Raw genomic sequence first — 16744 nt, 5'->3', positions numbered from 1 at the left:
CATAGTCACTAGCCAGCTCAGTTCTTACTGTTTTGAAATTGGAAGAGGATATGGTGGCCGTTGAGAGCCAGAAAGACAGGTAATGGAACACAGAAAATCTTGAGGGTAGGCTTGTGGACCCCAGTGGAGACCAAAAAAATCCCTCACTGTGAGGGGGCAGCTGGTATTCCCCCCATCAGTAGAGGGTATAGCTGAGAATATTCCATATCCTATGTGTGGGCAGCTCTGTGACTGGCAGGCATGACTGGAGTGAGTCCTTGGGACCGGCTCTCCCACTAAGGGGTCACCATACTAATGAATAGTTCATTGAGGCCTCTGACAGCAAGGAGCAGCTCTGGGGTTCAGAGAGCCCACAGAGGTAAGAGCCAAATTCCAAGACTAGCTGCCAGTCCCCTCAGTCTCCCTTGTTCCTCCCCAAGCAGCTGGAATATTCCATGATAAGGGGAGTTCATGTGTCTCACCTCACCCTGTAGATCTTATCCAGACCCTTAGCAGGGTGGGAATGTCACCAGGTTGCTAATCTAGCAACAGAGGTCACTTTCTCCATTTCCTGCTACGCACACCCTTTGCCTCCTGAGGCTGGTCCAGGGTGTAACTTTTTCCAGGTCAAAGGTGTACCTGCAACTTGCTAGTACAATGTGTTACTTAATAAACAAGCCTAGAAGCAGAAGAGAACCTGCCTAGAATCCCCCAGTGAGGGGCTGGGGTCATGGGAGCTTCCTTAGCATCTGCAAGGCTCTTGGTTCCATCCCTAGTGCCACAAAAAAAAAAACCTCTCCCTTGGTGGACACTGGCATTCTGGCCCTCTGTCTCCTCATGCACTTTACAAAGCCCTTGCTCTACCTGCCATCCAGCTGAGGGCACAGATTCCCCTCTCCTTAGTGTCTCCCTTCTGAGTTTATTAGTTGGTTGGTTTTCAAATGTCAACAATTAATTTCAGCTTTTCGCTGTTGTCGCAACAGTATGCGTCCTTCCAGAAAAAAACACGTCTCTATGTAGACATTAACTCAGAAGGACTCTGAGAGGCCCACTCCAAGAATCTGTTAATTGCCAGAGGAGTTCCCTGTAATTAGGAAATCGTTTCCCTATAAAAGTCACCAAGTGCCTTTTAATCTAACAGCCTCTGTCCATAATTGTCTTCACTCTGCAGAAAATTACGATGCCAGACTCTCTCGGATCGACATCGCCAACACGTTAAGAGAACAAGTCCAAGACCTGTTTAATAAGAAATACGGTGAGCTACGTGCTGGGGTCAGATGGAGGGTGACTGGGCAGCTTCCTGGTTGTAGCTGAGATCACCTTGGGGGAAACTGGTTGTTCTTTTTATTACATTTATTCTTAGGGGATGGGGGTGTTCATTTTGCAGCATGTGTGCAGAAGTCAAACTTGTGGGCATCAGTTCTCTCTATCATGTGAGTGCCAGGGATTGAACTTGTGTCATCAGGCTTAGTGGCAAGCCTCTTTATCCACTGAGCCATTTCACCAACTCTTATTTGTTTCTTAAGTACCTGCTGTGTCCTAAGCATCAGGGTCACAGTGCCATAGAAATCAGGCACATTGTAGGATGTGGTGCACACCTGTAATCCTATTACTTGAATAGCTGATGCAGGAGGATTGCCCTGAGTTCCAGATCAGCATGTACTATACAGTAAGGCATTGTCTCAAAAAAAAAAAAAAAAAGAGAACTGGCAAGATGGCTTCCTGGGTAAAGGTGCTTGCTGGCAAGCCTGATGACCTGAGTTCAATTCCTGGAACCCGCATGGTAGAAGGAAAGAGCCAGTGTCTACAAGTTGTCCTCTGACCTCGATGTGCACACCAAAACCCCTCCATAAATAAATAAATGTAAATAAATATTTTTAAAAATGAGAGTGTTTAGAGATGTGGCTCAGTTGGTAGGCTAAGTGCTGAGCATGCATGAAGCCCTGAGTTCAGTGCACAGCACCACATAAACCAGGCATGATGGCACATACCTGTCATCAGGAGATAAAGCCAGGAGGCTCACAAGTTCAAAGCCCTCCTCAGCTATAGAAAGTTGGAGGCCAGCCTGTGCTATGTGACTCCCTGTCTCCAAAAATAAATAAAGCCAGGCATGGTGGTGCTTGCCTTTAGTCCCAGCAGTTGGGTGCCAGCCTGGTCTACACAGCAAGTTCCAGGCCAGCCAGGGTTAGCCAGTGAGATTCAGTCTCAAAAAATAAAATAGCCAGGCGTGGTGGCACATGCCTTTAATCCCAGCACTTGGGGGGCAGAAGCAGGCGGATCTCTGTGAGTTCATGGTCAGCCTGGTCTACATAGCGAGTTCCAGGCCAGCTGGGGCTACAGAGTGACCTGTTTCAAAAAAAGACCAAAAATTAAAAAATTAAAAATACATATAATAAAATTTAAGCCGGGCCTGGTGGCGCACATCTTTAATCCCAGCACTCGGGAGGCAGAGGCAGAGGCAGAGGCAGGTAGATATCTGTGAGTTCAAGGCCAGCCTGGTCTACATAGTGAGTTCCAGGACAGCTGGGGCTACAGGGAGACCCTGTCTCAAAAAGAACCCCCTCCACCCCCCCCAAAAAAATATATATAATAAAATTTAAAAAGGAAAGAAGGAAAAGAAAAGAAAGATGCCAGAGCCCAGATGCACAGCAGGCCCTGGTGTCTGGGCAGCACCCTGGCTGACTCAGCCTGGCTTTCTTGGTACCAGGTGTAACCTTTCCATTCACTCCATGTGGGCCATGAATCGGGGAATCTAAGTCCCAGTGCCTGATGGAAGAGTGGCTGTTTCATGGAAGGCTAGCTGTGCCCATAGGCTCCCATCCTGGAGAGGGGCTCCCAGTGCTCAGGCCTGGAGGCTGAAAAACATTAAGTCTTGTTCTTTTCAGAAGCTGGAACCACACATTTGTGCGGTCCGCTCACAACCCACTTAGAGTGGAGTTACCCTAGGATCCCCACTGCACAATACAGCTGCTAGTCTGTAGTCCTGCCCATTGCCGTGCAGTTTTCCACGGGGCCCTGTGCCTAGTGGGAGAGAGCCTCTCTCATGCCTTTTCATGCACCCTGCTCTACTCCTTGCCCTTGATGGACACAACCACCCTTCTCCCACACAGGGGAAGCCTTGGGCATCAAATATCCCGTGCAGGTACCCTACAAGCGAATCAAAAGCAATCCTGGCTCAGTGATCATCGAGGGCCTGCCCCCCGGAATCCCATTCCGCAAGCCCTGCACTTTCGGCTCCCAGAACCTGGAAAGGATCCTTGCTGTAGCTGACAAGATCAAGTTCACGGTCACCAGGTACTCCTGGCTGGGATAGGGAGCTGGCTCTAGCATTTCCTGGGGAAAGGGATTTGGAGAAGGACTGCAGGTCAGACAAGGTATTGGGGGTCCCACACATAAACTGGCTGCCATACCTTCTACCTAGTAGTAACAGCCCTTTATGCAAGCTTAGCCCTCTGAAAGAGCACAAGTCCCAAGGACAAGTGGTCTGGGTATCTTGTTACCATGCAGATCCTGGGCCTGGGGCATGGTTTAATGGGTAAAGTGTTTGCCCTGCAAGCATGCGGAAGAACCTGAGTTTGGGTCCTCAGTACTGATATGAAAAACTGCACGGCAGCACATGCCTATAGTCCTAGCACTGGGGCAGTGGACAGAGACAGGTGGCTCTTGGGCTCACTGGATGGCCAGCCATTCTAGCTGAAATAGCAAGCAAGCTCCATGTTCAGTGACAGACCTTATCACAAAAAATAGAATGGTAGTGGGGGCTGGGGAGATGGCTCAGCGGTTAAGAGCACTGGTTGTTCTTGCAGAAGACCCAGGTTCAAATCCCAGCACCCATAATAGCTAACAACTGTCCATAACTCCAGTTGTGCTGGGGCACTGCACTCACATGCACTTACCCACACATATGCATGATTAAAAATAAAAATGAATTTAAAAAAATATATAATGATGGGAGCTGGAGAGATGGCCCAGCTGTTAAGAACACTGACTGTTCTTACAGAAGACCTGGGTTTGAATCCCAGCACCCACGTGGCAGTTAGCAACTGTCTGTAACTCCAGTTCTATGGTATCCAACGGCCTCTTCTGTCCTCTGTGGGTATTGCACAACATGGGTATACTTACATGCAGGCAATACACACATACACATAAAATAATAATAAATAAAAAATATTTTTAAAAAATAGAGTGGAAGCTGGTGTGGTGGCTCACACCCTTAATCCTAGTACTTGGGAGGCAGAAGCAGCAGAAGAGCTAAGAACACTGGCTACTTTTGCAGAGGATGTGGGTTTGGTTCCCAGCACCCATGTGGTAACTCACAACTGCCTGTATGTGACTGTAGTTCCAAGGGATCCAATACCCTCCTCTGGCCTCTGAGGATTCCTGTATGAGTGTAGTACACATAAATTCACACAGCCATACATATAGATACATCAAAATAATAAATCTCTTTTAAAAAAAATAATAAGATGGACAACAGTTGACACACAGAGGCACAGGTGAGCACACGTGCATATACCCCCCACACACACATATACATACACACATTGCAGATCCCAAAACACGTGTCTCCCCAGTACTCAGGAAATGGAGGCAGGAGGATTGTGAATCAAGACCAGACTGGGTGACATAAGACCCAGTCTCAAAAAAAGAGTGTGGGGCTGGGTATGTGGCTCAGTTGATCGAGTGCTTGCTTTCCTAGCATGCATAAAGCCCTGGGTTTCATCTCAGATCCACATAAACCAGGCATGGCAGTATACTCCTGTAATTCCAGCACTCAGGAGGCAGAGGCAGAGAGAGGCAGAAGGATCAGAAATTCAAGGTCATTGTCTGCTGCATTGGGGTTCAAAGCCAGCCTGGGCTACATGATATCCTGTCCCAAAGAATAAAACCTGAAGTGCTAATACTTCTAGAATTAGGCATTTGTTACCAGCTCCTAGACAAGCCAGTATTGCTGTGTCCCCATGATGGTTGTGTCCCCCAAGTCCTTCTGAACCTTTGCTTCTGTTTCCCTTCTAGGCCATTCCAAGGACTCATTCCAAAGCCTGGTAAGTGGCACTGCTGTGGGGACAAGGGTGACTTTGTGGTACTGGGGTAGGGGGTAAGGGGGTGGGACTGCTGGTAGATTCTGGGAGCTGGAAACCATTGTGGAGCACGAACACACGGCTCAGTGGCTCAGAGCACTGACTGCTCTTGCACAGGACCTAGGTTTGGTTCCCAACACCTACATGACAGCCTACAACTGTCTATAACTCCATTTCCAGGGGATCCACCACCCTCCTTTGGCCTCTCCAGGCATTGCATGACATGGTTGCACTTACATACATGCAGACAATAAACTCACAAAATAAAAATAAATAAATAAATAGAAATTCAAAATAAAATAAAAAGATTTTTTTTTTTTATTTTTTTTTTTTATTTTTTTTTGGTCTTTTTGAGACAGGGTCTCCGAGCTGTGGCCCCAGCTGTCCTGGAACTCACTCTGTAGACCAGGCTGGCCTTGAACTCACAGAGATCTGCCTGCTTCTGCCTCCCAAGTGCTGGATTAAAGGCATGTGCTACCACACCAGGCCTATTTTTATTTTTAAAATTTTATGTGTATGAGTGTATTGCCTGCATGTAGGCAGGTGCACCTGTGCTGTGCAGTGCCCTCGGAGGTCAGAAGAGGGTATCAGATCCCCTGGAACTGGAGTTATGGATGTTTGTTAGCCACCATGTGGGTGCTAGGAATTGAACCCGGGTCCTCTGCAGGAGCAGTCAGTGCTCTTAATTGCTGAGCTATCTCTCCAGCCCCAAAATAAAGAGAATTTTAAAAACAATAATAGCAGACTCTTGGCATGTAGCCCAGGCTGGCCTCAAACTTACAGTTCTCCTTCCTCAGCCTCCCAAGAGCTGAGATGACTGTTGTGTACCACCCACACCAGGGCCCCTTAACCTTTCTCACAGGAGGAAATAGACTCAGACATTAAGGAAATTTCCCCCAAGTAACAGAGCATTCGCCCAGCCTCCCTGAGATCTGAAAGGATGTCTTTCCCATTTTACCTCACTAGCCTCGACCTTGGCATGTGCCAGGCTGTGCTTTATGACCATGCCCTTTTCCCTTCACGCACCAGCCATAATCTCATTGTCTCTCCCTTCTGACCACTAGGTGCAGTGCCATGGGTCCTGTGTACAATCTAATTCCCAGTTAATTCTTCTGGTTCATTTACTTGGTTTTTGCCTTTCAGTTTTATTTTAGTGTTTAGGATTTACTTGTTTGTTTTTAATGTGTATGACCCATTTTGCCTGCATGTAAGTGCACCTGTGTCATGCAGTGCCCACAGAGGCCAGAAGAGAGCGTTGGAGCCCCTAGAACTAGAGTTACAGATGGTTGTTAACCACCATGTGGGTGCTGGGAACCAAATCCAGGTCCTCTGCCAGAGTAGCCAGTGCTCTTTACCACTGAGCTATCTCTCCATTTCAAAAAGGCTGAGGACCAAGGGTAGGCCTCAGACTCATGATTGTCCTGGTTCTTGCCTCTTCACCATATCCCACTGTTGTGTGCCACCACAACAGGCTTTAGGTGTTCTTGTTTGTTTGTTTTTGGAGATGGTCTCACTGTGTAGCCCAGGCTGGATTGAATTTGCAATCCCCGTTTCTATCGCCTAGGTAGCTGGGGTGACAGGCCTGAGCCACCAAGTCTGGTGAGATTTGGGCTTTATTTTCTGGCATCAGAGTTTTGCTTTAATTTTCAAATGATAGCAGATTTGCATTTTCTGGGGGTTGCTATGGAGACCAGCTTTCACTCTGGACAGGTGGACTGCACAACGTGAAGCTGAACTAGAGAGGTCTATAGAGACCAGTCCCCAGTTATGTTCTAGGCTACCCTCAAACTCGCTCTATACCTGAAGATGACCTTGAATTTCTGATCTTCCTGCTTCTACCTTCGAATCCATAGGATTACAGGTGTGCACCACCACACCTGGTTTATGCAGTGCTGGGCATAGACCCAGGGCTTTGTGCAGGCTAGACAAGCAGTCTACAGGCCACAACCCCAGCACCACTCAAATTATGGTAGTGGTTTCAATGAAAAGAAAAAAGGCTTTGGATATAGTGAACTCCCTAGTCACTGGAGGTATTTAAACTGAGGTTAGGCTAGTCAGTTACTTACCAGAGAGACTATTCCCACAGAGTGGGCTGCAGGGGAGGATGGGAAAGGTTTCTCTCACATCATGTTACCTAAGTGTAAGAAGAATGGTTCTGCCATGAGAAGTTACTGTCCCTGAAGAAGGGACCTTGGAACTGCACTGCCACCTGCTGGACCCACTTCCCTTGGTGGCCAAGCTGGGAGCTTCCCCAGTCACTTCCTCTGTAGAATGTGGTGGTGCAAGCCTGGGAAGATCAGGAGTTCAAGGCTAGCCTCAGCTATATAGGAAGTTTAAGACTAGCCTGGGCTAAATGAGACATTATCTCGAAATCAGATAATAGGGGGCTGAAGAGATGGGTCAGTGGTTAAGAGCACAGGCTGCTCTTCCACAGAACCTGAGTTCAGTTCCCAGCCTGTAACTCCAGTACCATGGGATTTGATGTGCTATTTTGGCCTCTGTAGGCACTGCACTCATGTGCACATACCTGCCCCTGCCATACACATAAACAAAAAAATAAAAATAAATCTTTCTAGGGGCTTGGAGAGATGACTGAGCATTTAAGAACACTGGATGCTCCTGCAGAGGACCAGGGTTCAGTTCCCAGCACCCACAAGGCAGCTAACAACTATCTGGAACTCCAGTTCCAAGAGATCCAATGCCCTCTTCTGGCCCCCTTGGACATTGCAGGATACAGGTGCACTTACACGGCAAGACACTCACACATAAAATAAAAGTAAATCTAAAATTTTTAACTAAAAAGCAAATAATTATTATAATCATCATCATTTCCTCTGACCCCAGGTACAGCTTTAATGCACTGTCAGGAAGAACTGGGATACATTGGGGTCCCCAGAGGCAGAGTAGCACTGTGCCTTCCTCTATGACTCCAGCAAGCCAGTTTGCCTCTCTGGGCCTCAGTGACCCTATCTGTAAAAGAGGAAGAGTTGCCCAGGCCCTCTCTGCCTCCCCTCAACTCCTAGAACCCATGGCAAGGCCAGGCAGGTTGCAGAGGCTTGGAGGTCCTGACTCTGCAACCTGGATTGACCATGCAAAAGCAGGCTCAGCAAGTACTTGTCCTCATGTCCCCTTGGCCCAGAAGCCTCGAGCATCTCTGAGGCTAGGTGCAAATTCTCAGCGGTTCCAGCTTAATCTAGGACGTCCCCACAGTCTGTACTAAGCATACTTCCCTGTTCAGGTTTTATATCAGGAAATAGGTCAAGTGACATATGGCTGAGGAAGACTGATAACCCCATTTCCCTAGTGGTGCCTGAGGCCTAGTTAGAGCTCAGCTGAGGGGAAGGACCTGTAAACACAGGCAAGGAAAGGCCCACCGGTGCTGCAAAGCCTTTCAGTGGGGTCTGCTCGATGTAAGGTGGGTTTCATGGAAAAGGGAACCTCAGTTAGGCCTGGGTACCAGTCTGGGGTTGATGTTGACAGACAGGGATCAAGGAGGGGGCTATGCAGGAGAAGGAACAATTCCTTTGTGCCCTTTTGGAACTAATTTTGCCATTTTTGTTTTGGTGGGTTTTGTTTGCTTGGTTTTGGGAGGTTTTCTGTTTGTCTGTTTGTTTGTTTTGAGATAGGGTCTCCATATAGCCCCACCTGGCCTGGAACTCACTATGTAAACCAGGCTGGCCTCAATCTCACAGAGACCCACCCTCCTCTGCCTCCTGAGTGCTGAGATTAAAGGTGTGCACCACCATGCCCAGCGTAATTCTGTTTTTTTAACTATGATATTAGATAGATTAACTATGATTTGATATTTTAGATAAATTAACTTATTGTCTGTGATCTTGGATAAGTTAACTTGCTGTGTATGACCATAGATAATTCAACTTACTATATGTGATCTTGGCTAAATTAACATACTGTCTTTGATCTTGGAAAAGAAGTTAACTGTCTGTGATCTTGGATTAGTTAGCTCATGATCTGCAGTGTTAGAGAGGTTTACTTACTACCTCTAGTTCTCTATTTCTTCAGTCCTCTCTGCCTTTCTGTGACCTGCTCCCCAAGACCTGAGAGACATTTTCCTGTCCGCAGTCCCCTAGCCCGTGCCTTTCCCCCTCCCCACCCTTCCAGCTCTGTCATGTTTTGAGAACTCAAAATAAAACTGCCTTTTCTCAGTTTCTAAAGATACCACAATTCTAGCGTCAGCCACCTTTCCCCTGTGTCATTATCTAAGCCTCTTGTTGATAATTAGGCTCCAGTAATGACCACCTTTCTGTCTCTGGGGTGGGACAGCTCAGGGTGAGGCCCCCCTCTGAGAGGTGCCCTCCTGTTGGACCCAGAACTGACCGAAAGCCCCCTTTCTTCTGAAAGGAGCCATTGGGACTCCCCGTCTCCTAGCCTGTGGGAGCTCAGCCAGGACCACTGTTTCCTGTCCTGACCCTGGATCCATTGAGGATCCCAAACCCTGAACCCCACATGTAGTTGGAAGGGAACCTCAAGTGCTTGCTATGCAGATATAAGGACCTGAGTTCAACCCCTAGAACCCATAGAAAAATGCTGGGTATGGTGGTGTGCGCTTATACTCTGGGGAGGCTGAGACAGGAGGACCCCTGAGCCAGCCTGGCCTCTTTGGTGAGCTCCAGGCGAGTGAGAGACCCTGCTTCAAAATATAAAGTGGACAAAGAGCTGAGGAACAACATCTGAGGCTGCACTCCGGCCTACATACTCATACATGCAAACAAACACCGAGGTTAACTTCCAGTGGCTGGAGAAATGGCTCAGCAGTTAAGAGCTCTGGCTGCTCATGTTGAGGACCTGGGTTTGGTTCCCAGGGCCCACATGGCAGCTCACAGTCATGTAAGTCCCGTTCCAGGGGATCTGATGTGTCTTCTGACCTCTGAAGTCATTACATGCACATGGTACAGTTACATGCATACAGGCAAATGTGCATACATGTAAAATAAAAATAAGCATTAAAAAAGGAACTTTGGAAACTGAGACCACCCAAGTTGACAGAAACGACTGCCACCTTTATTTGAGCTTGTGTGACATCAGTACAGAGGTCACCAGGCAGAACACAGGCTCTCAAGGGATGATCAATGAATCAATCCTCTGAGCCACAAAATCAGAAAAAAATGGGTGGGGTCCAGGCAGGGCTCAGCCCCTGTGCCTACCCAGAAGCCTGTATCTTTGCAACCTACTGAGGATGGGTCAGGTGACCAGATAGTTGGGAGATAGAGATGGGGACATGCCAGAAGAGCTACAGACCGTAGAGATGGGGGACAGGACAGTTGGCACCTGGGTTACAAGGGCCCACAGGTGCACATGCAGTCACTCCCTGTGATCCCTATTGATTTGATGAATTACAAAGTAAGCATGGTGCACACCTGCAGTCCCAGCACTGGGGAGATAGAAGCAAGATTCAAGGTCATCTTTAACTACATAGGACTTTGAGGCGAACCTGAGCTAAATGAGACCCTGGCTTAAAAAAAAAAAAAATTATGCTTGCTGGGCGTGGTGTGCACGCCTGTAGTCCCAGCACTTGGGAGGCAGAGGCAGGCAGATCTCTGTGAGTTCACGGCCAGCCTGGTCTACACAATGAGTTCCAGGCCAGCTGGGGCTACAGGGAGACCCTGTCTCAAAAAGACAAAAAAAAAAAAAAAAAATCATGCCAACCCTCGGGAGGCAAAGGCAGATGGATCTCTATGAGATCAAGGCCACCCTGGTCCACATTGTGACTTCTAGGTGGGCTGGTGTTAGGAAAATCCTGTCAAAAAACAGTTAACAAAACAACAAAAAAAATCCTCGGGCTAGCACAATGGTTCAGCTGGTAAAGGCACTAAAGTCGCTTGCTGCCAAGCCTAATGGCCTGAATTTGATCCCCAGGACCACATGGTGGAAGGAAACAACCCCTGCAAGTTGTCCTCTGACTTGCACACACATGTAGTGGTGCACTTGTATACTCATAAACAAATAAATGTAATTTGAAAAATAAAACATTGAGCCAGGCGTGGTAGTGCACGCCTTTAATCCCAGCATTTGGGAGGCAGAGGCAGGTGGATCTCTGTGAGTTCCAGGCCAGCCGGGTCTACATAATGAGTTCCAGGCCAGCTGGGGCTACAGGGAGACTCTGTCTCAAAAAGACCAAAAAAATAAATAATAACTAAAACCTTGCAGGCCAGCATTCAGGAAGCTAAGGCAGGAGGATCATGAGATTGGGTCCCACCTGGGTTACATAGAGAGATGCTGTCTGAAGAAAAGCAAAAGAAAACAGCAAACTTGAATTTAACTTGTTACCTAAATAGAGAGGTGGTGTGTAGGGCATAGGCAGGATGGAGGGTGTGGCCTGTGTCCCTCTGACTTGCTGTTCCTCCCCACCACATGCCCCTGAGAGTGACCACTGCTTCCTCCATGAGGCAGCGTGTTCTGTTTGGGTGGGAGAAGACCAAGGCCATTCAAGACCCTTGAGTTTCACCCTGAGATTGGCCTGGTATAGCAACCAGGTTTGGCCCCCAGGTCAGGGGTGTTAATACCGTATAGACAACTGGCTGATTTCACAAGCCTGGGGAGTGGGGTCGTGGTGTGTGTGTGTGTGTGTGTGTGTGTGATATGTGTGTGTACATAGTGTGTGATGTGTATGCTTGGTGTTGGTGTGTAGTGTGTATGTGGTATGTATGTGTAGTATGATGAGTGTATATGTGTGTGATAAAGGGCTTGGGCGTGTATGTGATATGTGTATATGGTATGTAGTATGATATATGTGGTGTGTGATGTGTGTATATGTGAGATGTGTGTGGTATGTAGTATGTGAATGTGTGTGACATGTGAACGTGTGTGGCATGTATGTGTATGTGTATTCTGTAGGGCAAGTAGAGCTGACACTCAGGCTAACCTAACCAAGACAGATGACTATATTAGAGAGGAGACCAAAAACCAGGATGAGTCAGACAGGCTGTCTGTAATCTCAGGAAACTGCGGCAGGAGGATTGCCATGAGTTCAAAGCCAGCCTGGGCTATAGTATAAGACTGTGTCTCAAAAGGACCAACACACAGGGCCAGGGCTGTGGCTGTTAATAGAGTGCTGGCAGAAGGCCTTGGTTGTACTCCACAGAAACCTGGCCTGGAGGTACATAACTGTGATCCCAGCACTCGAAGGCAGGGGCAGGTAGATCTCTGTATGTGAAGGCCTAATCTACATAGCAAGTTCCATGCCAGACAGAGCCACATAGTGAGACCCTGTCTCTCTATCTCTCTCTCTCTCTCTCTCTCCACACACACACACACACACACACAAGCTCGAAGTCATCATTGGCTGCATTGTAAGTTCAGGCCAGACTCTGTCTCAAAATAAAAGAAACAAATCAGGGCGTGGTAGAACATTTCTCTAATCCCAGCACTTGGAGGGTGATTGTGACTTCAAAACCAGTCTGAGCTAAATAGCAAGATCATGTCAAAAAGATGAAAATGAAAAGGTAGCTGGGCACAGTATCTGGTGCCTGTAATCCCAGGAGGCTGAGGCAGGAAGAGTACTATGAATTTCAGGCAGCCTGAGCTACATAGTGAGTTCCAGGCCAGCCTGGGCTACAGTAAGACCTTGTCTTAAGAGAAACAAAAACAAAATGAAAAGTAAACATCCTGATCTCCTGGATGATGACCCAGGGCATCCTAAGGGTTCCCTGTCACACTTTGTGGGGTCCTATGACTGACATTCCTTAAGCTACAAGCTCCTTTTGTGGTAGAACACCTGTGGTGGGTGGGCTGTTCAGGAAATATGGATGGATAGATGGTTAGATAGATGGTTGGATAGAGGGGACATTGAGAAGGTGGGTGTGTGGAAGGATGAATTAAAGGGGAAGTATTGAGTAAGTGGGTAGATACAGAGATGACTGTGCTGCTGAGGCCAGAGCAGCTGCAGATGAGAAGGTGCCATTTGGAGAGGCTGCCAGCAGGCCAGGGGCCACATGGAAAACACACGTGCCAGCTTTACAGCTCCCTTGTCTCCCCTCCCCTGTCACTTTGCAGATGAGGATGATGCCAACAGGCTCGGGGAGAAGGTGATCCTCCGAGAGCAGGTGAAGGAGCTCTTCAATGAGAAATACGGTCAGTGCTCCAAGCAGCTGGGGTGGGTCTGTGGGGCAGCTGACCTGACCACACCCTGGGGACCTGCCCACCCTACCAGTGACTGAAGACATGTTAGTTACTTTTCCGTTTGCTGTGACAAAATACCTGCTTTTGCAGTTTAGGAGTGGAAGGATTTATTGTGGCTCACAGTTAGAGGGCAAAGTCCATCATGGTAGAGAAGGCATGGCAGCAGGAGTGTGAAGGCAGCTGGTCACATGGCATCCACAGTCAGGAAGCAGAGAGAGGAATGCTGGTGCTCAGATCACTTTCTCCTTTGGATTCAGTCCAGGACCCCAGCACATGGGATGGTGCTGCTCACATTCAGGGTGGGGCTTCCCCACTTAGCCCAACCTAGAAACTCACACACATGCCCAGAGGTATGTCTCTGAGATAATTCTAGGTCCTATCAAGTTGACAGTCAATGTTAATTACCACAGTATGTGTGGGGATGATGATGCACTCCATGGGATGGGGTGACTACCAGAGTCACATGCTGTTCCTCAATGTTTCACATTGACTCAGGGGATCTCTTTCTGGCTCTGACCCCCTTCAGGTGAGGCCCTGGGACTGAACCGGCCTGTGCTGGTCCCTTACAAACTGATCCGAGACAGCCCGGATGCTGTTGAGGTGACAGGCCTGCCCGATGACATTCCCTTTCGGAACCCCAACACCTACGACATTCACCGGCTGGAGAAGATACTGAAGGCCCGTGAGAATGTGCGGATGGTTATCATCAACCAACTCCAGTGAGTGCCACAGCGGAAAGGCATTGTGCTAGCCTGGGAGAGGAATCCAAAAAATCAACCCCAATTTTGTTGTTTTTGGGGGGTTTGCGGTTTTTTTTAAATATTTTATTTATTAGTTTTATTTTATGTGTTTGAGTGTATTGCCTACATGTATGTGAGTGCACCTGTGTCATGCAGTGCCATGGAGGTCAGAAGAGGGCTTTGGATACCCCTGGAACTGAAGTTAAGGATGGTTCGTAGCCGCCATATGGGTGCTGGGAATAGAACCCGGGTTCTCTGCAAGAGCAGTCAGTGCTCGTAACCACTGAGCCATCTCTCCAGCCCCTGTTGTTGTTTTGAGACAGGGTCTCACTATGTATCCCTGGCTGGCCTGGAACCCACAGAGATCCACCTGCCTCTGCCTCTCAAGTACTGGGATTAAGGTGTGCACCACCACTCCTGGCATATTTTTTTAATTAATTTATTTATTTGTGTATGAGTGTTCCTACATGTAAGTGCACCTATATGCATACAGTGCCAAGAAGAGATCAGAAGAGGGTGTTGGATCCCCTGGAACTACAGTTATGAATAGTTGTTAACCTCCATATAGGTGCTAGAAACCAGACTTGCATCCTCTGAAAGAGCAGCCAGTGCTCTTAACCACTGAGCCATCTCTCCATCTCCTTTTTCTTTTAAAGAATTATTTATCTGGGGGGGTCTGGAGAGATGGCTCAGCAGTTAAGAACACTGGCTGTTCTTGCAGAAGACCCGGATTCAAATCCCAGGACCCACATGGCAGCTAACAACTGTCTGTAACTCCAGTTCCAGGGGATCTGACAGCTTCTTCTGTCCTCCGCGGGCATTTCACAACACATGTGCACTTACCTACATGCAGCAATACACATGTACACATAAAATAAAAATAAATAAAACATTTTTTAAAAAGAATTATTTTTATTATTGTTGTGTGTGGGTGCCTGCAGAGGCTAGAAGAGGAGCTGGAGTTACAGGCAGTTGTGAGCTGCCAGGTGAGGGTGCTGGGAACTGAACCCAGGTCCTGTGCAAGAACAGCCAGTGCTCTTAGCTGCTGAGTCATCTCTCCAGCCCTTTATTTTATTATTTTTACATTTCGTGTGTATGCGTGTTTTGCCTGTATGTATGTAAGTGCACCCATGCATGCAGTGCCCATGGAGGCCAGAAGAGGGCATTGGATCCACTGAAACTGGAGTTACAGATAGCTGTTAACTGCCATGTGAGTGCTGGTAACTGAACCTGGGTCCTCTATAAGAGTAGCCAGTGCTCTTGACTGCTGATCCATCTCTCCAGCCCATAAATGATTCTTTAAAATAAAAATAACATGGAGAGTGACTGAAGAAGGTAGCAGACATCAACCTGTGGCCTACACACAAACACACACACACACACACACGGGCACATGGACACACGAAGGGGCAAGTGAGGTGGCTTAGTCAGTAAAGGCACTTTCCAGTAAGCCTGACAATCAGTCTGAGTTCAATCCCTGGGACCCACATAGTGGAAGAAGAGAAACAACTGACTCTCAAACTGTCCTCTGACTTCTACATGTACACCATGGCACATATGTGTCCCCACACATATACACACAAACACATACATACTTGTAATTAAAATATTTTTTAAATAAAAGAAGGAACTGGAGAGACAGCAGCACTGGCTGCTCTTGCAGAGGACCTGGGTTTGATCCAGCACTCACGTGGTGGCGTACAACTGTCCATAACTCCAGTTCCAGGAGATGCAACACCTTCTTCTCACCTCCAAGGATACCAGGGATGCATATGGCACGTATGCACACAGTCAAAAGACACATACACATAAAATAAAAATCAAAATAAAACTTTAAAAACAAAAAAGGAAGCAAGGAAGAAAGAAAAAAAGGAAAGAGGAATGAAGGAGGGAGGGAGGGAGGGAAGGAGGGAGGGAAGGAGAGGCCAGCTATGGAGGCACATACCTTTAATCCCAGCACTTGGGAGGCAGAAGCAGACCAATCTCTAAGTTCCAGGCCAGCCAGGGATACACAGTGAGATTCTATCTGAGGATGGAGGGAAGAAGGAAAGAGAAAGAGTGGGGGAGGGGGTAAGAGGGAGTGAGAGAGGAAAGAAAATATTTGATTTGATAATACATTCTTTAATCCCAGCACTGGAGAGGCAGAGGTAGGAGGATGGACCAGCCTGGGCTACATAGCAAGACCCTATCTCATAAAAGTGCAAATTAATTTTGGCCAAAGATATATATATATATAATCATTTGACTCACCGTTTTATAGGTTCCATACCCTAGTCACTTGGGGATATGGCTTTGGGCCTGTGGCAGCTTAGGTCTTCATGGTGGGAGCACTATGCATGGTGGATCAAGATACTCACCTCATGTGAGATGGGTGGTGGGAGCGGGGAGAGAAAGCCGTGATGGCCGGAATGGCTTAACTTCCTCCCCCTACACCTCACCTCCTGAAAGTTCCACCACCTCCCAATAGTGTGACAGGCTGGGGATCCTGTGTTTGTTACATGGACCATTGGGGTGACATTTAAGATGCAGACCTATATAGAACTATATTGTGCACAGCCCTGGCTTTAAGCACAGCAGCCATTTCTGAGCTGTGGACATGGTGCCCCTATTCCAAGGAGCAGGTGAAGAGGAGAAACCTTCTAACTGCTGCCTTGCTTTTGTCTTTTCCAGACCTTTTGCAGAAGTCTGCAATGATTCCAAGATGCCAGGTGAGTCGGAGGTGGAAGAGGCCAGCCTCCTGCCTCATGGGGACTTTTGCCTTCCAAAAAGCATAGAATGGGGATAGGTGGTAGCTCCTTTGATAGA

At 47.7% G+C, this 16744-nt stretch overlaps 1 protein-coding gene across 5 annotated transcripts in view; it reads left to right on the top strand.

Moving 5' to 3' along the window:
• Positions 1-16744, top strand: part of Gtf2ird1 (GTF2I repeat domain containing 1) — a 100485-nt gene that overhangs the window by 80489 nt on the left and 3252 nt on the right. For all 5 annotated transcript variants that reach the window (XM_008851129.2, XM_029555034.1, XM_029555035.1 and 2 more), the window contains 6 exons: positions 1151-1234; positions 3090-3273; positions 4996-5024; positions 13074-13151; positions 13726-13918; positions 16610-16647. In XM_008851129.2, the coding sequence (XP_008849351.2) occupies positions 1151-1234; positions 3090-3273; positions 4996-5024; positions 13074-13151; positions 13726-13918; positions 16610-16647 (606 nt within the window). The remainder of the gene's footprint in view (positions 1-1150; positions 1235-3089; positions 3274-4995; positions 5025-13073; positions 13152-13725; positions 13919-16609; positions 16648-16744) is intronic.

The sequence above is a fragment of the Nannospalax galili genome, unplaced genomic scaffold, assembly GCF_000622305.1.
Source record: "Nannospalax galili isolate Female #2095 unplaced genomic scaffold, S.galili_v1.0 scaffold444, whole genome shotgun sequence".
Lineage (NCBI taxonomy): Eukaryota > Metazoa > Chordata > Mammalia > Rodentia > Spalacidae > Nannospalax > Nannospalax galili.
This window is presented reverse-complemented; position numbering and strand designations above follow the sequence as displayed.